Source organism: Neolamprologus brichardi, chromosome 11 (assembly GCF_056152115.1).
Source record: "Neolamprologus brichardi isolate AB-2024 chromosome 11, ASM5615211v1, whole genome shotgun sequence".
Classification (NCBI taxonomy): domain Eukaryota; kingdom Metazoa; phylum Chordata; class Actinopteri; order Cichliformes; family Cichlidae; genus Neolamprologus; species Neolamprologus brichardi.
In genome coordinates, this window is record NC_142114.1 from 1,627,327 (window position 1) to 1,653,152 (window position 25,826).

Genomic DNA, 25,826 nt, shown 5'->3' on the forward strand with positions numbered 1-25,826 from the left:
TGCAGGTCTTGCACTGAGACCTTCAGGACAAGGAGAGCTGTGGTTGATTTGAATCATCTCTGACTGCTTTATGTACAATCAGCCATGCAGGCAAGGAACAAAAAAGATTGCATGTGCTTGAATTCTCTCTTCCAGACTCTACCAGACAGAGGGGGAAACACACCCCTGGCCTTAATGCAGCTCACCAGAGAACAGAGCTCTGTAATAGAATTAATGTAAACCCGATCAGTGGGCTGGAATACAGTAAAGGCACAGAGCAGTGCTCTGCTCCTGCACAGCATCACATATAGATCAGCATGTTTAAAGACTGTATTCGGTTGAAATTTGGATCCATGGCTTTCTAAGATGTAGCAGACACTTTTTTTTTTTTGCTACTGGACCATTTCTGCAAATCTCTGCAGCAGAGGTTTAGGTTTAGCAGAGCCTGGGTTAAGATAAAACATGACCATGCAGAGAGTATGGGTCACTTCGGGAACACTGTGGAGCACATGCATGACGGGTGCTTTTAGTTTATGCTTCATCATCACATTCTTAAACCTCCAGCCAGGAAGGCAGGGTGCACTATATGAAGCGTGGGAGGGAGTCATGGGGTTCCTTAAACAAGTATCGGTCTCAAACTGGGAATGATGGGAAGATGTTTCTGTGCTCCCTTATCATCCTACTCTGTTGCACAGCTGTGGAGCAACTCTCGCCTGATGATGCTTCTCGTGAGTGGGACCAGCTTACATGCACAGCGCGCCTCATTTGCATAGGGAAAAAGTTGCAGAGCCTGTGGTCTGAGATATGAGTGACAGCTCAGGGGATCACCTTCCTAATCTAGCTTCCCGGCTAGCTTGTTCATCAAATCACACAGAACATGACAGCTAACGACACAGGATGCAGGCAGGGGGGAAAGCACACCTCTCAGTGTGTGTGTGTGTGTGTGTGTGTGTATTCAGGGCGATAAATGATAAGAGCAAGTGCGGAGGTCACGGTCAGTGGGGAGGCGGCGATGCCCCGCAGGGACAGAGACATAGCGGACTGCTGCTGTGGCCCCGGCAGGATGGACGGCTGCCAGAGCTAGCCTGCTCGCTGCTAATTTAGCCTAGCTGTGCTGTCTGGCGCAGCTTGGAAAAGCGGCTCCAACTCTAACCAGCAACTTAAACAGTCTGGCTCAAAGTCAGCCGCCCCTCACGCCGGCACAGCCTCGCTAGCGTTTTTAGCCACATCAGCTAGCATAACCAGAACATTCCTGCAGCCGCCTACGATCACACACTGTGCATTTACCAAAAAAAACACATATAAATTACTCAGAAAAGGTCTCAGGCTTCCTACCTGTGAATGCAGCCGCTAACTTGCAAAGCCACCGGGTCTGCTTGTTTAAAGTCTGATGTTGTGTTGCTAGACGTCAAGTCCAACTGCACTACAGTGGTTTCCAGTCTGGGAAGCAAAATAAAGCCCAGCTGTCCTACTGTACAGTACATGCTGCTGACAGCCGGGCTTTACACAACGCTTTGGCGACACCTGCCGGGCACACGGCATTTAACAGGCAAAGTAGTAAAAGTTTGCTAACTCGCTGTTCCAGAGGTCACACGGGTCAGGAGCAGATTTGCAGTAACATTCCCAGTTCACCGCTTCACTCAGGGACATTTCAATGTGATGTGAAATCTTGCAGAATTTAAAAGAGCTAGACCATGCAGTGCTTTAAAAGGAGCTGATACAATGCCAGCATGATCAAACCGAATACAAGAATGTACATCAGCTTTCCTTTATTCTCATTTGAATTTTTAAGGATTTAATGGCTTAATTGTTACCATTTTTATTCCAGCTAAGTCAGACTTTAATTTCAGGAAGTTTGCTTGAAGAAATCTGCTAAAATAAATCTGATTAAAAGTCAAATCTGGGATTTAAATAAAGCTAACTGAACAACTAACCCATGACTTTAGAGTAAGAAACATTTTCACTGTTCACTTGTTATTGTTAACGAACATGATGCCCATAAATCCACTTACTAAAGCTTATTACATGGCAGCCAATCTGAAGTTATTTATACAGAGTAGTGCTTCCATCATGTGGAGGCTAGCTATGTCATTTATCCAAACAAATTAACAGAACTTCTGAAAACACATCGCCTTCTTATAAAATAACTGGGCTTTTGTTAGATTCTTTAACAAGTTGTAGCATTAAGTGAAAGCCTTATTGTACAGAAAGTCTTACTCTAATATATTTCATAAATCATATTTGTCCACTTTGATACCTCTGACAGCAATGTGGGCTAAAGGAAAAAACAAAAGACACTGCACCTTCAATTGTCACAAAACTTTATTTAAACATATATTACATACATTATATTACATAATTGCTATTCAAAGCATGTGCAAATTGTAAATCAAAACATGTTGGGATGTTTAACAGTCTACTGCCTTCATGTTAAAACCCGCTACACAAGTAGGAAAAACTGTACAAAAGAATAGTGTTCTTCAGCGTATTGTCACAATGTGTGGCACTAGCAGGTTAACAACACCTCCTTGATAAAGTTTCCCCATTTCCATCCCCTTCAATATCAAAACTGATTATGGAAGCAAATCCAAAACCCCCTGAGCAATTTTGGCCATTTGCCCCAGAGCCAAAAGAGGAAACAGGGAGATAATTTTCTGTGACTGGAACAGTGATTAACAACTGTTTTGCCATGGCAACCATACTGAACAGACCTGGCAAGCTGCCGAATGAAAACCCCACCAGAGGAAACTCTTTTAGCATGTAATAACAATCATTAACCATCCTAATGTTGCTGTGAGCTGCCCTGAACATGACTAAATTAAGTACATCTGGGCTGTTTGGAATGAGCCTTGGAGGTTGTGGGGAAGTCAACACATGGTGCTGACAAAGGCTACTGCGCAGGTGGGCCCTGCAAGATGAAGAGCCATCTCCATAGAAACAAACACGAGTACAGAAGATTAGGAAAATGTTGTGAGATGCAGACAGAGCTAGAATAGCAGTTTTAAAATGTACTCCAGGAAAACTGAAGCTTTAAATCTATTCGGGTCCTTGTTTCAGTTAGGAGGTAATGGCAGAGATGACTCCACAGAGTTCTGAGACAAAAAGGTATGTATCCACTATGTAACACAACAAACAGGCAAAAATGTGGCTTTTCCAAAAACAAAATCCCTGCAGTGATGTTACCGAACAGCAAACAAAGGCATTCCTGCATGCCCAGCTCCAATTAATTCCAAAGTATCTCAGCTGGTGCCGCTACTGTCCGACAGACCATGGCAACAGCAATGCTACTTTGTGACATGACTCAGAGAGAAAGCGAAACACCAGATCCAGAGTCAAGTGACAAAATGCATTAGCTCTCTGGAACGCCGGGGCCGTGCAGACTAATTGTGAGCTGGACAGATTCAAACTACTCAGCTTCAGGCACAAACAGGCGCAATCATTTTCCATCGGCCAGCTGAGGACACCTGTGCCTTATCCACAGGCAGCTGGGGCTGTGTTGGCAGGAGTCTCAGTCAGTCCCCCTCAATCAGCTATAGCGTGCATCTCCACACATGACGACAAGGAAGGATTTAAATCCAGAGGCTGACATTATTTGATCCTTAGACCTCATGCCTTTTATTCTGTCACTCACATCTCTCCCACAGTGAAGAGAACAGAGAGGAGCACCACCCAAAGCCAGGCGGCACGACGAGGTGGCGTGGGATGGTTAAAAACGGTGGATTCAAGGCAATGCCTCACCAGTCAGCTGAATAACAAGACTTCCGCTTGTTTCTGACTGGATGAGCAGCAAGCCGCTGTGTCCGCCTGCGGTACTGGGCTTGAACTGGACGGGTAGCTTCAGATAGTGCTGGGATCTAAAGGTCGAGGAAGAACAAAGACGGTTACTGAACGGCTGTGAAGAAGCACAAATATATAGATTCAAAATGCATTCAAATATGCACTGCACTCATCTAAAAATAAATAAAATCCTACACTGTCACCGTTTCATATTGTTTAAAGTGTAATTGATATCAGTCACAACCACTTTGCACAGTGATGGAACACTTGAACCTGAAACGACCAGTCCGTCTACTATTAATGCATCTTTCAGCCATTCTAAAACAAAGCTTTAAAAAGTATTTTATTTGTGGATTAATTAGTGTTTTCTAATGTTGTACAGAACAAATAATGAATCAATGGTGAAAACAATCACATGATGCAGCCATATATCAATGACTAGCACTAATAATCCATTCATAACTAGCAAAGTTTAAATTTTAGTTGAGGTTCAAGAACTACTTCAATTATACTGGTTATATATTCAAGTTGGCTTTAGATACAGAGGTATTTCAGAACTAAATGCTTATACTAAGATTATACTTATACAAGGGAAACTGGAGAAGCATTTCTTTAAACCTGTGGTCATCGTAATGAGATCCACAACATGCTGGGAACACCAAAATCACAAATCCACACACAGCAGTGCTCACAGCACACCTATCGCAAAGCTGGAGGAGGTTCAGGTTGTGACTGTTTCACATAATTGTCATGCTTTACTATGGAATGTGTCACAGTACTTTCATTTTGTTGGTGAAGCAAATACATTTCAATAAGTAATTCATTTCCATACTAGGCATCATTTTAGCCACTACAAAACAACAAATAATGTGCACATTCTGAACACTGTTCCTCACCAGCACAGCACAACACAACACAACAGGTACCTGTGACCAGGCCGCCCCTCCAAACACCTTTGTCAGGCAAAAACATCACTCGTACTCAGGCCTCAAGTATATACTCTAGAAAGTTAGATCATCCTCCCGGTCCCAGCTTCTCACAGGACCTCCCACAGTGAGCATTTGCAATGGGAAAATGACATTATGCAGTCTCCAAGTTAGACCACAGAACATCTTTTTGGTTAAACATGATCTAACCAACTACTCAGTTGTATGATAACAATACCAGAAAAACTTCAAGAGCTCCAAATAAGCCTAAACCAAGTCTAAAAGTAGCAATCAAAAGGTTTGTGTTTGTTGTAATAAACATCAGACTCACCTCAGAGAATATCTGGAATGCTTGATGTAGAAGGGCTCGCTAGGGTTTACAAATTTCAGCTGCAAGTCAATTAGAGAAGCCACACATCACATATCAAATCCATGCAAAGCACAGTGACAAGTGTTAGGGGTGTTACTGTATTTTTCACTTAGTATAATTACATCAACTCAGGCATGCAATTTCTTTTAGTGGTAAAGAGAATCACAAATATATTCAAGGTATCTCTACTTCTGCTTCCTTAACACATTATGTCATCTCCAGAGGCAACTCAAACTTAAAGAATGACTTCTTTTAAAACAATCTCTCATCTTACTTCCTTGCTTGTGTTAACTCTGTGACAACTTCACTTTTCTGACATGATCTTACTGCATTTGCATGTAAGTGAACTTCAGTTTCTGCTGCAGTAGGCAAGAAAAAAACCTTACACCTTCATGAGAATAAATTATGCCCCACCTCATGCGTGTCGGACGAGTTGTTGCGGACGTTGACCTTTAGAGAGCTGGACTCACCCACCCGTGTGGCAGGAAAGGTGTACAGGTCCTGTGGTGAATACACACCCCTCCGCACCACCTCCTCCTGGCTGAGGATTACAAAATGTGCCACTTTAAACGGGGGGGCGTAACCATCATGAAACAACCGGGAATTCACAGTGACTCAGTGTTTAAAAACAACATAACTACGGTATAAATTTAGGTTGAAAAGGGTCCTATAATTGTTTTTTTTTCTGTCAAATATGCTGTCAGAGTGGGGAACAAAACGTATGACGCCTTTTGTATGGCCTGCTTTAACAACTTGCTAACCTTATTTACAATCAACATTGTATGGATGCAATAATGATGCTAAAGATACAGAGGGCTGTTAAAAAATAAAAAGAAAGTTTATCCAGGTCATTTTACTTTAAGTCAGTTTACTAAAAGTGAGTGATAGTGTCAGCTGAACACAAAAAACTCCTACGGTTCTGTCACTCTAATGGGAATAGTTTTTTTATTCTGACATTTTTACATATAGTTTAAAACTCAATTTAAAAATGCACAAGTTTAGAAAAAAAAAAGTTTGTATGAGTAATCCATGCACAAGTCTCTGGCTATGACCACAGAAACCCCAACCACCTGCAATTCAAACCTTCTGTTTGTGAGTAGCAGCCAATCAGTTGGCCTGAAGGGATAGGAGATCAAAATCACTCCATGTACTGAGAAGCTGTATAAAGGCCGAGTGCAGGATAGATAATCATGCAGAACTAGCAGGGTGCAGGGATAACTGTTAGAATTCAATTCTAGCGCAGTCATTTCCTAAAATCATCTTACATGGTGATGTTTTGACATCTCAATCTTCTTGATTTCCTCCCATCACTATAGCTAAGCTAAATTTACTAAATAAACCCACATGTGCTACATAAAACAAGATTCTTGTGTTTTTTCTGAATGGGATATCCTCCATGATTAGATTTAGGTGGAGTTACCTAATTTTGCTAGATGAGGACTCGGGTCTCTTCTTGGTCTTGACTGTGGCCTCTGTCTTCACTAGAGAGCAGTCTCCTTCCTGTGGTCCTCCCACTGGTCCAGATTTTGTTCCCTTTAGACACAGACATTTAAGATTCAGCCTGTTAGCTTTCAGTGCAACTTAAAAACTGCTGCTCACTCAAAAACAAAAACACCTGAATCTAACACCATTCATCCCTGGGAGACGTACAGCTACGTGCTGGCTTACTAAATTATATGCAGAGACTTTGACTTAGACAGTTAGCTGTAGAGCTAAATATGAGTGTTATGTTTTGCATTTTGTTTTTCCAAAGTTTTACAAACTAGAGTCACACATTGGTATTTAACTCTACTCAAAGACTCGGCGTTCCACTTTAAACACCGCATCTAAAAGACAAAGCAACAACAACAAAAGCACTAGCATCACAGCCACTTAACCTACTCATGTGGAGCCATCTCTCTGACATCCCACTTGCTGTGCATGTATGCTCTTAAGTTAACTGATTCTGTCATAACACTTCACTTTAAAGTGTTACACACAAGAAGCCCGCAGGCCCTTCTCAGCAGGGTGGCTCTCCTTCCCATCCCACAACCCACTTGTCTCATTTGTTAATTCTGTCACTTACACTACAAAGCCACAGTCAAGGTACTGCTAATGTGTGCAGCTTATTTTAAAGTAACTGAAAGTTCACATCACAATGTGCCTCTGTAGTGAAAGCACTGGCCATATCCATATTTTTTTGACTGAATATCAAATATCTAAAGTAAAGTAGATTAAAATTTGTCTGAAAGTACAGTTTGTGCTATAGAAAACAAACTTGAACTCAGTTTTGTTTTTAATGCCATTTTTTAAAGAAAGCTGAAGGTGTACCAGGATTCCAGTGCCTCTTATGTACTACAGATGAACAACTTTTATTTTCCCTCATTATGGTGTTGAAAACCTGCATGATTAGTGTTGCTACACAGGAAGAGGGTCCTGGGAGAGGCACTTCTGTGTGGTTTCTGTGGGTTTTTCTGAATGACTGAAAAATAAGCTGGAAAAAACTCTTTCAGAGAATAGATTCTATATTTTGAGGAGTCTACTTCCTGGTTTAAGGGGAAGGGGGAAAAAAAAAAAAAGTCCTCACGGTGCCACAGAGCTGGAGGCGGATTCGGGTTTTCTGCTGGGGCTCAGACACAGGGTGGCACTCCAAGTCCCAGAACTGGGCATAGTCCCCTCTGTCCCTGGGCAGAAAAGTGATGGGCACCTAAAAAGATAACAAAAAAACCATTGTAGGACGCAACTGCATTTTATTTAACCTCATAAAAACATCTTACTACAGAGTTATGCTTCTAGATGGAAAGTATAAACTTCTTAAATTCACCTTGAGTGTTTGATTTAACCAAACATTTAAAACTCACAGATGTGATACATAACAGAGTAACATAGAAACATCATTTTGAGTGAGTCACTTGACTAAAAAGAGAATTCCAATGTTAACAGTAAAACTAATTGCACATGAAAACTGCATTTCGTGAAAGGAACAATAAAATTAATGAAAGTTTTAATAGAACACCGATTTAAAAATGTAAAAACAATAAAATTAGATTTTATAGGTTTTATGATTGGCCATTAGATTTTTTTTTTTTAATTAAAAAGGATCCTTTTCCCTGTGAAAAGCATTTGCTGGAAATCTTTGTCCCTTTATAATGACCTACTTTAAATATTACTGGCAAGTCTACTGCGAGTACCTACCTGCATCTTCTCATGGGCTCCCAGGGTTCCAGAAACCCTGGAGCATCTGAAAGCCGTGTAGGTGGCCCGGTAAACGTCTCCGCTGTTGTCAACCCCCTGAAGAGAGAGAGAGAGAGAAAGGAACACAGTTTGTAACAACGTAAGCTTGGATCAAAGCAGCCAATAGCATTTAAGTATTAGAAACATAATACATAAATCAAGGGAGCGAACAAGTACAAAGTAATTACTAAGGTAGTTCATGAAACAAAACTGATCTCGCAACACTCACATACAAAAGTAACTTCAAAATAAACTACAAAGCCGTAAAAGCAGAGATCTCCCAAGAGATATTCAAGAGGAGCAGGAGAAAACAGCTAATAGAAGAAAGAAGGGAGGAGAAAAAAAGCACCTTGACATATGGAGGAGCAAATGATGACAGGTACCACCTCACTTCCACGTTCCCATTCTGCACCTCCAGCTGGGCCTCTGAAGTACAGGAGCAACATAGAGACGTTCAGTCTCCCACAGGAATAGATGCATCACGTGCTACCTACAGACCACGACTAAAAACTGACAGCCTGGAAAGGATTTCATGTTTAAACTGAAAGATAATTGTTGTAAAACTGTTCAGACACGAGCACAATGTAGAGCTTTAATGTTGGACAGCAAGTTACTTCCAGCGGTAAGCCATGTTCCTACCTGATGTCTCCCCTGAGGGTGTGGTGGGGAAGACTATGGTCTTGTTGTTGATCTCTACCATGGCCTGAGGCATCTGTGGGGTAAGCGATGGCCTTGTGGTGAGCCTGCCCACAGGCAACAAGGGGGTAGCAGCCTGAGGAGGCAGGGCTGACAAACTTGTATCTGCTGGGGCTGTAGACACATCCAGAGCAAGGTCTCGACGGATCTGAACCTTAATAAACTGAAACCAGCTCAGATTTAGCTCATGTCAGTTTCTCACAGTCTGAGTCAGTGTTGTTTGGAAAAAGAAACGTTGCTAATATCCCATACCTTCTGTTGACCATCACACTGGACATAAATCTGTCCACTCCAGGGAAGCAGGGAAGATTTAGTTGCCAATGACGGGTTGGGGCTGATCAAGATCTGCAGGTGGCACCTTGGTTTATGATAATGACAAAATTAGACGCAAACATAACATTCAGCAGATTTATGCACACATTAAATTAGGATTCGCTTGTCTGTTGTCCTTCTAGAGCCACTGTAATGGCAAAAGTTATGGAATCAGACATGTAAAAGGGTTACCGCATTCAAATCTGGCCCATCTCCCTTTAAAAATCGAAAAAAGAAAAAAATTATTTCCTCCAGTGTATGAACACAGTAATCCTTCAGCTTGATTTTCGGTTGCAAGGACAAAAATCTAGTGATAGTGCAGGAGGTGTGCATGTTTTTTGTTTTTTTTACCCAGGAAAAAACTCATTTTCAATGTGCTCTATAGTGAAACAGGATGACACAAGCCACAGTTCTGCAGAGACCATCCGCCCTGAGGGATGAAATCAAGGTGCATGCTAACAGAAAATGCTGAAGGTCATATCCTGAGAAGCAGCTCCCATCATCATTCAGGATGGTTTCAAAGAAAAGTCAATATTGCCTTTTTACTCTACACATCAACCTTATGTCACACAGAGAGAAATGCTTCAGAACAGGAGTGAATGAAGCCAGACATTGTTGGGAAGATGATCTTGTAGAAAAAGGTCAACAAATTTTAAACCAGGTGCAGTTTTTTTAAAGGCTGATTTGTAGAATATTTTGATTACACCTCATATTACATCTGTGAAAAAAATCCACTGGACCTCATGCTAAAGTGTTCCAAATATTCAGTGGATGCGTAACGTGATGTAATCACATCAAGTGTGAGAAATGCAGAAAAAAAAAGAGAATACAGAGAACTTGTAACCCAAAACTCTTGACTCAAGGGTATTCTTACTGTGGCTCGATAACTCCATGCTGTGGGGTGATCGTGAGGCAGTGGGCAGGCCAGGACAAATCAAAGCTCAGCTCTCTCGAAGTATTGTTTCGGATTTGAACTTGACTGGTGGTGGATACACCATCTAAAAACAACAACAACAACAACAACAACAAAAATTCACTGGTTGCTCCAGCCAAACTAACAACCAAGCTTGCTTAGTACTCTTGAAATCTGTATTCAACTCACTGATGGTGGGAGCTGCAAGGACGAGCTGTTCTGGGTGAATAGTCCAGGACTCGGACTGTTTGTGTAATTGCTCTGAAGCCTGAAGAGGGTAAAAAGAAGATAATCTACATTCAAAAATGATACATTTTTCACATGAAATAGAGTGAAGCAAAGATCTAAATCTCAGTCAGCTTAAAAAGCCCCAAAGTAATCAATAGTCATTGAAAGAAACCATTAAAGTTGATTAAGAAGGGCTTACAGTACCTTTAAGGAAGGCTCTGCCACTCTCAGTGCTGGACCCTGGGGACCTTTCACTGGCAGCACATCCAGAGACACATTGCCATTTGAAGACCCACTGGGAATCACACAAGACCATTAAACTGTGCATTCTTATCAATGCAGAGTTATCAAAGAGCACACAAAGACGATTGATAATGTTGCATCATAATTTTGAATGCGTTTACTAATCTAAAACCCAATAAAATGAGTACGCTGTATGTTGAGCAACGGTCTTGTGTTTTCTAACATGTACTTGGATCCCCATATTGGTGATCGCACTGCTATTAAGATGGAACAGACCCGTGTATATTCCAGCAGGTTACCTGTCTGTCTCTGAGCTGGACTTTGCAGACGGTAGCAGCAGAGCATGCTCGCTCTCCTCAAAGTCTGTATTCTTAGTACTTCCGAGCAACGACACCACCACCTTACTCATGTTGCCGTAGAAGATGTGGGCTTCATTGGGCCGCTGGGGCAGGTCACAGGCTACACGGGAGGGAAATCATTCGTCAAATTTTAAGCAGTGAATTAGATGTAAAGATGTTCAGAATCAAAATATGAATCTCTGCTGCCTTAAATTTTATGTTCATGTTCTCTTAGGCTTTATTCAGCCATGCAACTTTGTCCTCGGCTGAGTGATTTCTGCTAAACAGTCTTTGCTCAACTTGTCCCAAAGCTTCAGAACAAAATCTGACATTTCCAAAGCATATCTGGGAATAAGTTGTTACCTTTTAACTTTCTCATCACTGCTAAAAAAAGAAAAAACACCAGTGGTACTCTTCAGCCTCCTAGTAGATACACTTATGGTATGATTTGAAGCTCCTACATCTGCTCGTTCCAGTCACAAACTTGGGTGTCCATGCCACCTGCCCAACATCCCGCAGTCTTTTAAAAGCTGGTAACAAGGATGTCGTTTTGTGCAATTTTTCTTAATGTCAATATGTAGACATTCTACTACGTCCAAACTAGTAGTTTTTGGTTTTTTTAAATAAAAAGGGAAAAGGCTGTTTATTTCTATGTGAGACACTTAAGTTAAATTAACAATTAAAAATTAACAACGCAGTAAAATGGAACATGAAATGTGCAGGTTATTACCATCATCTATGGAAAGTTTTCAACTGCTTTAACCTTGAGATCAGAAAGGAATTCCCCTCCCCGGCATGGCGTCTTACCCTCTGCAACATATTCTTCTCCCAAGAACTTCTCATTAAAATCAATGTTTTTCAGCAGACTGTTGTCAGACAGGGCCTTCCGTGCAACTTCCGGCTTGCTCTGAAGCAACCTGAAAGAAAAAATTTTTAAAAAGATGCACAGGACTGAAAAAGTCCTGCCAAAAGCATCTGGAAAAGGCTCTGTAAACATTTTAACGATTCAGAAACGATTTACGGCTTTGTTTGTGCACAAGCGTCATCATTACTACATCATTACTACAAGGATAGAAGAAGAAGAAACAAAGATGGACACTTAAAAAAATAACTTTAATTGGCCCCCTTTGGACTTTACGGTAGAAAATAAAAACTTTAAGGAATTACTGATGCAACAATTTCAGTTACTCTTCATTGCTCTTATTGCAGCATTTGTAAAATCAGTTTACAGGGCCACATAATTTTTTTCTGAACCTAATACAATCTCATACAGTGATAAAGTTAATCTATTTAAGTACTGCTCTGGCTATTACTGAACAGAACAGAAGGCCATTTTAATGCTGATGTAAAGTGACACAGATAAAATCTTCCTTCCACAGAGATCCATATTATTTGAAGCCATCTTTACTACAAGAGAGCTTCAACTTCTCCTAATGATCGTTTAGATTTAATTAAATCACTATCAATTTGAATCCTGTGAACTATTACCATTAACACTTCAACAACCCAACTAGAAAACGAAATGCTGGAAGGTCTCACCTCCTGTACTGCTGTCTGGAGACCTCATCTCCACAGAATAGGTAGATTGTAGCCAGCAGTGCACTGGCTAACTGACAGAGGTTCTGTTCTCTTTGGGTGGACTTCATCAGCACAGTGATCACCTGAAAATTCAGATTGATAACAAGTTCAAGTATACACAGAAAAAAATCAACACAAAAACAAAAACTCTTACCTCTTGGGTTCTTTCCTTCAGTACAAACTGTGAAGGCGCGAGGCTGATGACTGAGGGCTCCATGAGTGATCGTGTTTGCACGTCAGAGAAGGCCACAGCTTTGATGAAAGCAGCTCTGGAGCCTGTGTTCCTCACACACAGACACACTTTGCTCACGCAGCCAACAGCGATGTCGGTCAGTGTCGCCACGTAGCCATCTGCACGTTTCCTCTGGTCTTCTAGAATGATGTTGCTGGTGCCGCCATAACCCGACAGTGGAATCTAAGGATCAGAGACACGGGAATGAAATTAATCACAGATGCAGAAAGTGAAAAGAGCGTGACAAAAGAGGAGTAAAACTGTGATCGGAGAAACTATGATGTGTTTGATGATTTTGGTTTTAATGGTCACATCCTCACAGTGAATTTGACTCCGGGCTGTGAAGGTCGAACTCCAGATTGTTTGATCTCCAGCTTGGCCAACATGCAGGCCACTCGGGTGGGAGCAAAAAGAAGGTGGACGGTCACGTCCTCTCTGGGACGGATGGACAGCTCTCCATGTCGGGTTAGACGTTCTTCGGGACTGAACAAACTCTGGAGCTGAAGAAGAAATGGAAGACCAAATTAAGGAAATTCAACAAATGTTAACTACACCCATCAGTCATCTGCCTAATATTGTGTTGGTCCCATATCGACTCCAACAGACCCCTAAAGTTGTGCTGTGGTATTTGCACCAAGATGTTAGCAACAGATTTAAGTCCTGTAAAGTGGACTTAAAGGATCTGAGGGTGGGCCTCCAAGAATCACACTTGTTTGTTCAGCACATCTCACAGATGCTCGACTGGATTAGTATCTAGGGAATTTGGAGGCCAAGTCAACTCGTTCTTGCACTCCTCAAACCAAACAAAACATTGCTGAATCATTTTTGCTTTGTGGCAGGGCGCGCTATCCTGTTGACAGAGACCACAGCCATCAGGGCGTACAGTTTCCATGAAAAGGTGCATGTGGTCTGTGGCTATGCAGCCTAATTTCCTTCGGGATTAATAAAGTATTCTGATTCTGATTATACGCAACAAACAGTGATGAACTCTGTATTCTGACAACTTTCAATCAAAGCTAAAACTTTGCTCTCCATGTGCCTCAATGAGCCTCAGCTACGCACGACCCTGTCGCTGGATCGCCACCACTCCTTCCTTGGACCACATTGGATACATACTGACCATTGCAGACCCAACAAGACACCCCAACTCACTCAAATTGTTACACTTGCCCATTTTTCCAGTTTCTAATGCATCAACTTTGAGGACAGAATGTTCACTTCCTCCCTAATATAATCACACCCACTAACAGGTGCCATGATGAAAAGATAATCAGTGTTATTCACTGCAGTCAGTGGTCAGAATGTTATTCCTGATCAGTGTAGATTCCACTGTGCCAGATTCCCAATACACAAGAAAAGTAGTAAAAAAAGAAAAAAGAAGACACACCGTTCCAACCAGTACATCAGGAAAAGAAAAAGAACCAAACAAACAGTATGTGCTACTCACAACTACACACAACAAGAATAGAGATGATGTGCACCTGAAAACAATCTTGGTCTTGGCCTCGAATAAGCAGGCGCAGCTGCTGTGTGGCGTCAGTCGAGTTGTTCCTAAGGACCAGCTTCTGTTGGCTACAAAAACAAGCGCTCTTGGTTACGTGACAACAGTCAGTGTACACAGTGCTCTCCGTCTAACTGGATCTTTGACAGACTTTGAACACTGACAATCATTTTCCTACTTCATGTACGAGTAGCTGGGTCTAGCTAAAACTTTAAAGAATAGTTATTGAGGGGGATTTAGCCTTCTTACTGCTGTCTCTTCTATGCTGCCCTTCAGCGAGTATAAATAAATTGTGCATTATGTTGAAATAGCTTCTGAGGAATAACTCTCCCGGTAGATGCCCACTGTCCCTTCTCATGAATAACATTATACAAGTCTTAATAGAATAAGATGGACCACTGGGCCTTGAGATTTTTATTGATTACTTTCCAATGAATAATTGATACCTATAACATGCTTTCTTTTTGTGCAAGTGTGTAGCTGTGAAATTAATAAAAAACTGAAGAAAAAAAATTGCTTACACGGCACGTCCCAGGGTGACTCCTCCCCAGGCTACAAACTGCTTATTAGAGAGGATTGGTGGGACGTTATTGGTCAGACCAGGGCCGCACACCGCTGCAGAGGGGAGTGCATGCTTTCCAGAGTCCTCAGGGGTTACTTCTCCTTTCAGTGATACCTCATACTGAGGGCCGGACAGCAGCACCAAAATGGTGAGAAGGCTGGAATATAAAGTTAATTGTAAGAATTGAGTTTACAATATATTACAACACTTTGGAGGGGTTTCAAAGTTACAATCCAGGACTGGTGTATGAGTGTAGTTCATTAAAATGAAGAGTCATTAAAACAAAGATATATTTAGAGTCCTAAAAGGCACCATTATATACATTTGCTGGTAATTTCAGAGTCAGACTGGATTAAATTATATCAATACAAAAGATACAGGGTTATAAGTCATTTCAATGCACGCCTCCTATGAAGCAGGACTGCTGTCACAGTCATTTTTTCCATTTTAAGTCTAGAAACTGGGGTAAGCATACAGATGTTATACGTAGCCAAATGTCATTTACAAGCACTCTACAAGTAATCCATTTGTATTATCACAGTTGTTAAAATCCTTTTCAGAATGAAATTGTGGTTTTGTGTTTAAATCTGGTTGCTACAAAAATAACCTCTTACAATCATGAAAAAGTTATATACCTGTCTCTACATTTTCGGTTGCCCTGTGCTTTGAAAGACACAACAATGGCGTGTTCCTCTCCCACTCTCAGGGTCAGTTCATTGGGTGTGACAGAAAAACTGTCCTCGTTGTCACTGCACTGTAAACAGGAATGAAGGCAAACGGCAAAGGAAAAGTGATTCCAGTTGAATGAGCAACAAAAAGGAAGAAATGTACAGTGGAAGGGGAAAGAAAAAAAAAAAAACAGGAGCACAAAGAAATAAAGAAGGTGAGAAAGAAAGGGAAAAATTGAAGGTGGAAGTTGAGAAAGCAAAGAAAGAAAAAAAAAAGGCAAAATATCAATGGATCCCTGCTGTGTTTGCCACAATCTGAGCCCAAAATGTCACAGAGGCTTACCCAAACCCCAGATCCAATAAGAAAAGTAAAGGTCAGAATTACCTTGAGTTTCAGCTGCACATCAATGTTTCCTGCATTCTTTAATGGCAGCGTCTGTTGACTAGATTTACCCAGTGGAGCAGACAAGCTGACAGTCTAGACAAAGAAGCACAAGAGAGAAAAAACAGTTCACTACCAACTCAAAAGGCCAGTGTACGTAGACAGAGTGATAACTCATACACGTTAACAAAAAGTTTTGATTTATTATAATAAAATAAATGAATGTGTCCACTCTTAAATGAATGAGTCATTACGACATTTTATGAAAACAGCCTTTTTTCCTCTTTACAGATGTGCTGTTTACATGCTGTTCAGCATAAATAAAAAGGGGGGTTACTGGAGTCAGGCCATGTGCACTGTGTAAAAACAAATAAACAGAATTTTTTCATACAGGTTCCATCTACTCCTGTGTCAATGTCTTCAACATTTAAAATGATTTAAATGTTGAAGACATTGAGTCTTGAAAAAGAGTTCTGTTGAATCAAATATGCACTGAGGCAAAGCTTTCTGAATAAAGGAGCAGCTAGTCTCGCCTCTCCGAGACTAGCCTCTTTTCATTCTTCCACAATGACAAAATTATTTTACAAATTTCTGAATCAGAATCAGAATACTTTATCACTCCTTAGGGAAATTATGTGCTCATCTCCTCTTTATTAACTTTTATTAAAAAAAAAAAAAAAAGTGTCTTTGGTTTCAAGTATGTATTCTTAAACCGGTTAAGTGCACAGCACTTACACTCATCCACTAACAAAAGATACCCCATTGCTGACACTACTTACTAAACGATACTTGAAAATGTTTCCTTATTTCTGAAGATGCCACAAACATGATTAAAGGCATAAGACCGCACAAACACCGCCATCATGCAGTGGGGGAAAGAATCTTTCAATTCCCTGGTGAATTTATAAGTTTTCTCAGTTAAATCTATTTGAGTTTGTTCTGCTTTACCCTCAAAAAGGGGGGAAATATTATTTCTTAGTGCGTACTATAATTGATAGTTGCAAAAACCATATTAACAAGGGCTGTACATATTTCATTGTCATATTCAGGAAGAAATGCTAAATGATGTCAAGCCAGTTCCCATTAGTTTAAGAACAGCCACACAGCAGCTTAGTTACCTGCAGATCTTTAGGAGCATGGACCCTTGCAGTTCCAGACCTGGCCCTGAGGGGAATGCTCCTGATCACACAACTGGGACCAGGGGAGTCCACTTCAATGTCCACACGGGCACTGTACTCATCAGCTGGACCTAGTTCTCCTAAAAAGGATAACAACACAGTTACCTTTAGTAGGAAACAACATATGTTTTATTATTTCTACTTCTACTACTCACTCTAAGAATATCATGGGTTAAGTGATTTGTTAAATATATTCCAAAAAAAAAAAGCTTTAAGTATAATTATTGTGTCCAGACTGGTTACCAGAAGAAGCTGTATACTTCTGAGGGGCCTTGAAATGAACCCAGACCATGAAGCTTTCTGGATTCTGGAAAAAAAAGTTTCATTTATTATGATACATCATTAGGTGGACTTTAGGTCCGACAGGATCTCTGAAATAACCATGTTGAAATGCTCTGCTTGAATACCACAAGTGTTTAGGAAGCCTTTGAGTAACTGTGACACAAACACGTGCAGCCGTGAAATATTTTAAATGGCGGACTCTGACAAGGATTCTAATCATTTTGGCAACTCAAACCTCTCCATAGTTGGCATGCATCACATGATTCATCACAGAAGGAGAGGAAACGGGGGTCATGTGTCCAGTCGGCTGTGTTCCCTCAGATGTCATGGTAACAGGGTGCTTGGAAAAGGTGAAGCATCTCCATGCTGTGGCGTTCTGTTGGAATAAAGTTTAGAATGTAAACCACTCAGATATGTTTCATTATACAAACTGTGTTTCTGCTGAACAAAGCAATGCAAGAACTGGTTGTTATTAGTTATCTACGCTCCAGTGCAGACACTGTCTTTTTATAATATAGAAACATTCTCTGGCTTTTGCTTGATCATTAGCTTTGATGTGATATTAACTTTAGATTAAGTTATTTTGTGTTTTAACCCATCATTTGAACCTCGACCCTCTGGTTTGATTCTTTACACAAATACATCATCTTGAAACTGGACAGCTACCAAGCATGGTCATTGCAAAACTACTATGGATCAGCACGTGTGTTTTTGAGTGATTTAAAAAGATACATAATCATTTTTATAGTGTCATTATAGTACAGTGACTTACTGCACTGATGACCAGTCGGATGGGTACTGTGGCATGTGTCCTGTTGAGCAATTTCAGAGGAAGAGATTTAGCACCACCTCCAGGCAGGTCTCCAAAATCCAAACAGCCAGATTTGCCCACTTCAACCTGAGAACCAAAATGAATTTGAGTCTAGTTAAATACTGTGAAATGCATTTCATAACGAGTCACTAAAGAGAAAAAAAGCAAAGTGTCTAAGAATATTAGCTCAGCTAATACTTTTAGCCTTTTTCTTCTCCTTGATTTTTATTTTCATGAATTTTCTTTTAACAAAACACTGGGGAACCTCACCTCCAGAGCAGGGTTCTCCGCTATGGCAACAAGCACCACCCTTTTAGCAAATATGTTAGCCCTGGCAGCCACCTCTGTCTCAGCAGATGCTGGCCAGGAGCTAACACTGAGGACACACTGGTAGACACCAGCATGGGGAGGTATGAACAACACCTTCTGCTCCTCAGTACTCTTTGGGCCAATGATTGTCTTGTTCTTCACCATCAGCCACTGGTAAGGCAAGCTGTCCACCTGTAGGGAAAGAATGAAGTACATGTGAAAAATAAAATAAAATACTGAGTCATGGCAACTCAAGAGATAAAAAAAAAAAAGAGATAGTGTTCTTTAAATATACATCCTGTGACACATGATATTCACCTTTTCCCCATCAATGGCCAGACTATTAACGGTAATTGAAACTTGTTGCCATCTCTCAGATGGGTTGAAAAGGCTGAGGGAGGTCTGTGAGGCTATGCCCACACAGCAGGCATGAGGGAACCGCAACTCCTCTGGCACCACCACTTGGCCTGAAGATGACAGTGGAACAGTAATACATGACAGAGAAACACCAGTCCTCATTGCAGGAAAGAAAGGCATATACTTGTTACAAGTACAGACAATGAACTCTATGAAGTGCATTAATGACTGGTGGTGGTCAGAGGGCCCGGTGGCGCCAGTGTCCGGCAGCCTCGCCTCTGTCAGTGCGCCCCAGGGCAGCTGTGGCTACAATGTAGCTTGCCATTGCCAGTGTGTGAATGTGTGTGTGAATGGGTGAATGACTGAATGTAGTGTAAAGCGCTTTGGGGTCCTTAGGGACTGAGTAAAGCGCTATACAAATGCAGGCCATTTACCATTTAATAGCCTCATCTAAAAAAAAATATACAAATAAATTAATTAATTTAAAAAAATTGAGTTATGCAAGCTTTTATAAATTCTAGAGTGTGTACTGATATTTCTTCTACTATTATTGATCACTGATAATGATGCTAAAAAAACCTGCTACCTCGCAGTTCTTCAAGACCGCTTGTCACCAGATGATCTGCAGTATACTGACTGAAGGGTTTCCCCATCATTCCAATGTCCTGCTGGCTCTGATGTGATCTGGGAAGGAGATGGGACGCAGCAGCACCAGAAATCCCCAGAGGACCAGATGTTGTGTGGATGTGTCTGACCGGTAGATCACTGTTTGGTATACCTGTCAAAAAGGAGGAAGGACTATTTAAAGCTTATATTGTCTGGGTTTAACAGTCATGAAGTACCAACACCTCAGCATGTTTACTTAGGAAGTGAACGATGGCAGACCTGCTGAGGCAACGGTATAGAGACCGCTTTCTGTTGCTCCCACATAAGCAGCTGGATGTAGTGGAGCTTCAGGTCCCAGATACTGCTGAGCCAGCTGAGAGTTGAAGAGAGCGCGTCCAGTGAGGAGAGACTGCACATCTCCTTGGTGGGGAAGGTCAATCGTGCCAGGACACTGAGGCTTAAAGCTGGGGATGGGCACATAGTGAAGTCCGTCCGATGAAAAGGTTGGAGGCATACCGAGGCCTCCGGTGTACACCGACGATGAAACTGAGCTAGCAGTACCCCACTGCTGGGAGCTCTGAGGAGCTGTGGAGCTGCTGGTCTGTTGAATGTTCAGATTGCTACAATATCCTGAGTCCACTTTAGTGAGCTGCCTTACATTAGACTCAGAGAGGTGCTTGTGGTTCCTGCAGCTGGTGGAAATGTCACCGCTTCTGTTCCCAGGACAGTGGTAGTTACATTCACTCTGGCTGCGGGTGCAGCTCAAAGCAGAACCACTACGTGAGGGCTCTGGGCTTTTATGTGGCCGGGGTGGGAGTGGGTCTAGACTTCTGGAATGCTGTGTCTGCACCTGATCGAGGCTTTTGGGAAGGCCTGGAATCTCCATACAAGACTGTGCATCTGGATCCACAGGTGGGGTAGGACTGAATCTGATGATGGTGGTGCTCAGTGCCATGCTAGAATTACTCTGCTGAGCGCAAACGGCCCAGCACAGGAAAAAACAAAACAAAACACAAAAACATACACAAAAATTAAGATAAATACAGTACTACTCTCTTTTCACCAAAAGCACAACCAGGAACAAAAATCTAAATGAATCATTTCATGTATTTAAGCTGGATCAAATTTTCAATGCCGTTACAACCCAAGTCAGGCACAATTGACTTTTTCATGGTGTACCTTTGGTTTCTCAGGTGTAGGTACAACAGTGCCATCATTCAGTGAGATGTAGGTGAGTCTGCTGAGACTAGGGCTGGAGCAGTTACCCTGAGGAGAAAGGTCGTAACCAGGATGTCTGTTTGCCAGACGTCCGGCAGATGAAGGTGGTGACAACATACTGGGAAGGCAAGACAACATGGATAAAGTAACAAATGAATAATGGCTAGTAATAAAGATATCTGTTAAGTGTCAGTAGTGATGAGTTTTGACTAAATAATAAAAAGATGAATGACATACACAAGAGAACAGGGTAGACATTTGAAGAATTGAGCTAAATTTAAAATGAGGTCATGCTAACAGCATTACCAAACAACAATAAACATTAAAAGCATTCATTTTGTAGAAACAATGTGTGACACAATACCCGTCTGCACTGGGAACAGAGGTCTGACTTGGAGAGGAGTGGGTAAGAGGAGAAGTGGATGGTCTGAAGTTACACTGAGTCTCCTCCATACATGGCTCAGAAAAACCTTTTCGGCCAGAAGCAGAAAAAAAAAATCTTGTAAATATTCCAACTGCAGCAATCCTTACCAATAATCAACATTATGGTGGATACCAATGCTTTTATGGTCATTAGTCATGTTTGTTTTTGTGGATTTCACGCACCAGATGTAGGGTCTACAGAAGACTGAGCATTTCTGCCAACATGCTTCTCCAGTGGGGCCGAAGCAGCAGCGATATTCCTGGGCGGTGGTCTCTCACAATTTCTGGATGTGTCTGCATGCTTCTGCGTCATGGGAGAGGAACCTTTATGGCAAGGGAGGACTGACTGCCCTTTCATACAGCCAGGGGAGGTTCTGAGCAAGCCAGGTGAAGCAGCAGAGCTTTTATTAGTTTTGTGTGGGGTTTTAGAAGGGCTACCGTTGGATGCTTGTATGTTCACTTCTGCTGGCTTGATTCCACCTAATGAAGCACAGGTAGTGGCTGAGGAAGCAGCATGAGATAACACTGTGTCTGCAGGAGGTTTGTGTGTGGAAGAGCCCACAGATCTCCTGGCAGAGCTCAGTGACGGTTGAGGGATAGAGCTGCCGGGCGCCATCGTTGACTCTCCCCTGATGTCTTTCTCCATCACGCTTGTCTTACTTTCCACGTGCTGAGCTGCGCTCCCCCATTTTTCAGGATGTCCTGTCTGAGGGTTCCTCTGAGAGCTGCTGAGATTGTTAGCCCAGCTGCTCAATTCAAGGGTGGTGTGAGCCCCCAAGGAATCACTGCTGCCAGAAACATCAACCTTTTTCAAGTATTTCTCCATATCAAAGCCACTCATCTCTCCTACACACGTGCTTCTCTGCAGTGTGTCTAAAATGGCACTCTGATCTGGCTCAGGGAGGATCTAGATAGAGACCAAAACAGTGTTTCAATGTTTCCATTTTCTTTTTTTAAGTTAAACACTGAAAGAACATGTTTAGAAACTTAACCATTCCTTAATCTGAACTACAAGTCATAGATATAACCAAGACCCTTAAACATATTGTTAAATAAACACTCAATGCTTACATGCAGAGCTGAGGTAGGTTCCTCAGTGCTGCTGCCAGCAGGTCCCGCTTTTGCAGACTCTGCACGATTCCTCGCCCTACTCTTCTTGGACAGCTCCATGATCATGGCAGCCAGCTGTGATGGGTCATTACTGATGGATGCATCCGCAATGGCTGAAGCAATTGTACTGATACTAAGCATCAGTGGACTGCTGTTATTGTCAGGGAGCGCATAGCTCTGATTAGCCAAGCTTGAATCAGAACTGGGGCCATCACTGCTGTCTGGATGTGCAGCTCTAATGCCATTTTCCTAAAGAGGAAAGTGATTTTATGTCATAAAACTGTGCATGTAATCTTCAAAATATCATTTAGAAAAAAAAAAAAAAGGGGGGGGGGGGGGGGGAATCTACATACCTCCTTTTTACAAGAGTCTACATCAGTGGTCCCTTTTGGTGACATCCTTTCACCTGGAGCTTCAAGAGTTTTATCGAGTTCCTCTGCAAGAAGATGAGTGTAAGCAAAGAAGCACAATGTGGATCACTGCAAAATGAACAAAACACACAAAAGATTGTGTTCTATTCTACAAGCTTTTAAAATAATGCTCCAGCAACAGCGATGCTACAAACAGACCTGGGTTGAGAGTTTTGTCTGCTTCACTGAGATCCATGGTGTCACTGGAAGGAGAGCCATCTCTATTTGAGAACTCTGCAGGGTGAATCAAGGCAAATGGCTCCCTTTTTTCTGGAGAGGTAATGATGTAGCCAAAGGATGGCTAGAGGAACAAAAAAAAATAGCTTTTTAATAATTTCACACGTTTTGCATTTCTTCTCTTCCTCTCAGAATTTGTGGAATTTTCAAACAAACAAAAAACTCTTTGGCAGCTGCATCTGTCCTCCCATGCCCACCTTTATGCAGTCTCCCAACTTTGTTGAGTTGGAGAAAAGAACAATTTTAATTCTGCAAAGTAGCTTTTACTGACCCTTTTAACTAAATCACTGGAGCTTCCCAAACAGCCGAGAGCTTCAGAACGCTGTCCAAAAAACTGCCCAAAAGAAAGTCGCAGATAGCTTTCATCTCCTTGCAAAAATTCTGATGAGACCTGGGAGGCCCTCATTAGGACGTGGCTGTTGAAGGGCAATTTCCAGGACGAGTCGCTGTGAAAGGTGTTGTTGCTGCTGGCTGGTTCGATCTGTTCCTCCTGAATGATACATTACACCACCAGAGACCATTCTTTACACCAAAACACAGGGTTCATACACATTTTTCAGGGTCAAATTCAAGCACTTTTTAACCCTTGGATGCACAACCTACCAATACCTACACTCTTCCACGAGTGGGGTCAAAAATGACCCCAAATAAAATCAATGCATTTTGCTATAAACTCGGCTGTTATTCTTCAAAATCTTTAAAACGAAGAGTTGTAACATTCTCATATTTGAGGTATTCCTGATAAAACATGTTTGTGACATGAGGCCCTTTGCATTTTTATTTATTTTTTCATTAATTTTAAGAAATTGGAGTTTTTGTATCACTTTTGTATGCTTGCTCGGCCTATACTGCAGAAGCTGGGTCTTCCCTCTGAAAGGCACAAGTGTTCATCCACTGTAACACAATCACTGAGGATGAATTTGGCCCCATATGTAGCGGAAAGCTGCCATGTGGTTTGTTTTCAGTCGGTAGGTTCTGGTCCTCTTGTCATCAAAGCGCAAGACGGGCGAATATCTTCAAATCTTTGAATTGACACAGTGGCCTTGTACAATGGGTTATGCAGAGGACTCCCAAAAAGCACACCGACTGGTAGGGATGGGTACCGGTATCCGGTGCCATGATGGCACCGGTTCTGACATAAACGGTAGTAACCAAGCAGCGCACATTTCGGTGCTTTTTTTCCCTGAGATGTGATACACTTTGAATTCTAGCCAATCATTTTACGTTTCCGAGGATAGTAGGCGGGGTCCAGGTACGTACGTTCTTTCAGAGCAGAGCTACAGATTAAAAATGCCCAAGGCAAAGCGGTCAAAGTCTGGCTGTATTTCATAGCAAAATATGCAAACTCAGCAGCCTGCAACAAGTGCTTTAAGGTGATACTGTGATACTGTCAAAGGAGGTAACACCTCAAATCCGATGAAACACCTGGCGACGCATAGCGGGTTTTTTTTTTTAAAAGCCGAAAAATGCGCTGTATTTGATAGCTTGCTGCGAGACCTCACACCGAGCGCATCTACTGCGGGTGTGGTGCCTGTTATCGGACCCGGAGTTTGCAACATCCCCCAAAAACCCGAAGAGGAGAGTCCTGGCCCCTAGCCCTGCCAGTGTCGCAAAAACGATTATGGATGATGATGGCAGCAGCAGCCGTTCTTCTCTGCGTGAGTAGCTTAATGCTGTCCGTGTATACTTTACGCTGAGTAGGCTAACCACGTTATTAAATTAATGCATGTAAGGTGAACTACATGCGGCTGTCTTCTTGTTTGATGGCAGATACTCCCTTCACTCTGGCCAAAAAGGCTAAAATGACCAAAGAAAAAGTGGAAAACAGTTAAACATAAGAGGTTTTTGGACAAAGTTTGTGTTTTTTCCATTGTTTAAGCACTGCTTCCAGCCAAGAGTGATACCATATCTGCCCTATAGCTGCAGAAAAGGCTAACATTGTTATCTTTTTACAAAAAAACAAAAAACAAAAAACAGCTGAACATGAGAGGTTTTTGGACCAATTTTGTGTTCTCCATTCTTTAAGCACCGGTTTGAGCACCGTTTAAGCACCGGCACCATTTCAAAAGTACCGGTTTGGCACCGGTATCGGATAAAACCTAAACGATACCCATCCCTACCGACTGGTACATCCCCGTTCTTCTCACTTCCTGCAAGAATGATCAATCAAATGAAGGCCAGGAGCTCATGTTTGATTACATTTTTCCACTCTTTTCCCCTGTCTGTGGCTACTCTTCGTGCCTCCATGTTTGTGCATGTCAGCACCTCTTCTATTATATTATCAGACATGAACATCTTCCATGCATCTATTGGGGAGACAGTACTAAACCCAGGTGCAAGCCCTGGCCGACTAATTCAGAATATTGTGGCTAGAGCAGTAAGAGGGGCTCATTCTGTTAGACTCAATATCCATTTCCTCTTCAGAGGACTCCTCTGTGTCTGACTGGCCTTATTCAATGGGGGGGACAATAGTCTGGGTCCTCTATATCTGAGATGTCAGATTCTGAGTCAATGCCTCTGATGGGCTCTTCATGCCATCCGTCCTGGATCATTTGTAGGGCAAAATCCACAGGGATCCTAGCTGGTCTCATAGCAGCCATATTACTTTAAATATTTAAAAAAAAAAACATTAGAAAGTACAATGTTTGAAATGCACAGAAAACTATAAACAGGGCTGCGCATAAATGGTCCGCAGGTGCACATTCGCTGTCAAAATAAAAGACATGCACCAGATAAGAAGTTGGAACGCACATTTGCATACATAAGATAATCTGGAGGAGGACAGACATTTGTTCAGAACTCTTAAAGATGTCGAAAAAGTAAGCTCCGTAAGCAATTACTTTGGTGTTCCTCCACCGCAAAAGCAGTGCATATTCTTGGAATTTCTGGGAATACTTTTATTTTGACAGCGAATACGCACCTGCAGACCACTTACGTGCAGCCCTGACTATAAATCGTGCATGTTAC

At 41.9% G+C, this 25,826-nt stretch overlaps 2 protein-coding genes across 2 annotated transcripts in view; both read right to left on the minus strand.

Annotated features, from left to right (window-relative positions):
- LOC102794913 (low-density lipoprotein receptor class A domain-containing protein 4-like) overlaps positions 1-1,412 on the minus strand; it is a 275,819-nt gene extending 274,407 nt beyond the window's left edge. The window contains exon 1 of the mRNA XM_087847934.1: positions 1,315-1,412. The gene's annotated coding sequence lies outside the window, so the exon portion shown is untranslated. The remainder of the gene's footprint in view (positions 1-1,314) is intronic.
- Positions 1,413-2,336: 924 nt separating this feature from the next.
- cep192 (centrosomal protein 192) overlaps positions 2,337-25,826 on the minus strand; it is a 34,494-nt gene continuing 11,004 nt past the window's right edge. Inside the window, exons 17-52 of the mRNA XM_087847935.1 lie at positions 23,131-23,349; positions 22,782-22,923; positions 22,566-22,648; positions 22,174-22,461; positions 21,286-22,009; positions 21,044-21,149; positions 20,641-20,797; positions 19,741-20,428; positions 19,442-19,633; positions 18,817-18,965; positions 18,460-18,690; positions 18,151-18,276; positions 17,614-17,754; positions 17,340-17,403; positions 17,037-17,176; positions 15,922-16,014; positions 15,504-15,622; positions 14,828-15,025; positions 14,287-14,377; positions 13,126-13,305; positions 12,728-12,988; positions 12,535-12,656; positions 11,803-11,912; positions 10,957-11,116; positions 10,619-10,709; positions 10,376-10,454; positions 10,148-10,271; positions 9,214-9,319; positions 8,905-9,124; positions 8,615-8,691; positions 8,227-8,322; positions 7,619-7,738; positions 6,473-6,585; positions 5,467-5,593; positions 5,014-5,072; positions 2,337-3,833 (exon numbers count right to left, since the gene is read on the minus strand). Of these exons, the coding sequence (XP_087704061.1) occupies positions 3,701-3,833; positions 5,014-5,072; positions 5,467-5,593; positions 6,473-6,585; positions 7,619-7,738; positions 8,227-8,322; positions 8,615-8,691; positions 8,905-9,124; positions 9,214-9,319; positions 10,148-10,271; positions 10,376-10,454; positions 10,619-10,709; positions 10,957-11,116; positions 11,803-11,912; positions 12,535-12,656; positions 12,728-12,988; positions 13,126-13,305; positions 14,287-14,377; positions 14,828-15,025; positions 15,504-15,622; positions 15,922-16,014; positions 17,037-17,176; positions 17,340-17,403; positions 17,614-17,754; positions 18,151-18,276; positions 18,460-18,690; positions 18,817-18,965; positions 19,442-19,633; positions 19,741-20,428; positions 20,641-20,797; positions 21,044-21,149; positions 21,286-22,009; positions 22,174-22,461; positions 22,566-22,648; positions 22,782-22,923; positions 23,131-23,349 (6,129 nt within the window). The 3' untranslated portion in view covers positions 2,337-3,700. The remainder of the gene's footprint in view (positions 3,834-5,013; positions 5,073-5,466; positions 5,594-6,472; positions 6,586-7,618; positions 7,739-8,226; positions 8,323-8,614; positions 8,692-8,904; positions 9,125-9,213; positions 9,320-10,147; positions 10,272-10,375; positions 10,455-10,618; positions 10,710-10,956; positions 11,117-11,802; positions 11,913-12,534; positions 12,657-12,727; positions 12,989-13,125; positions 13,306-14,286; positions 14,378-14,827; positions 15,026-15,503; positions 15,623-15,921; positions 16,015-17,036; positions 17,177-17,339; positions 17,404-17,613; positions 17,755-18,150; positions 18,277-18,459; positions 18,691-18,816; positions 18,966-19,441; positions 19,634-19,740; positions 20,429-20,640; positions 20,798-21,043; positions 21,150-21,285; positions 22,010-22,173; positions 22,462-22,565; positions 22,649-22,781; positions 22,924-23,130; positions 23,350-25,826) is intronic.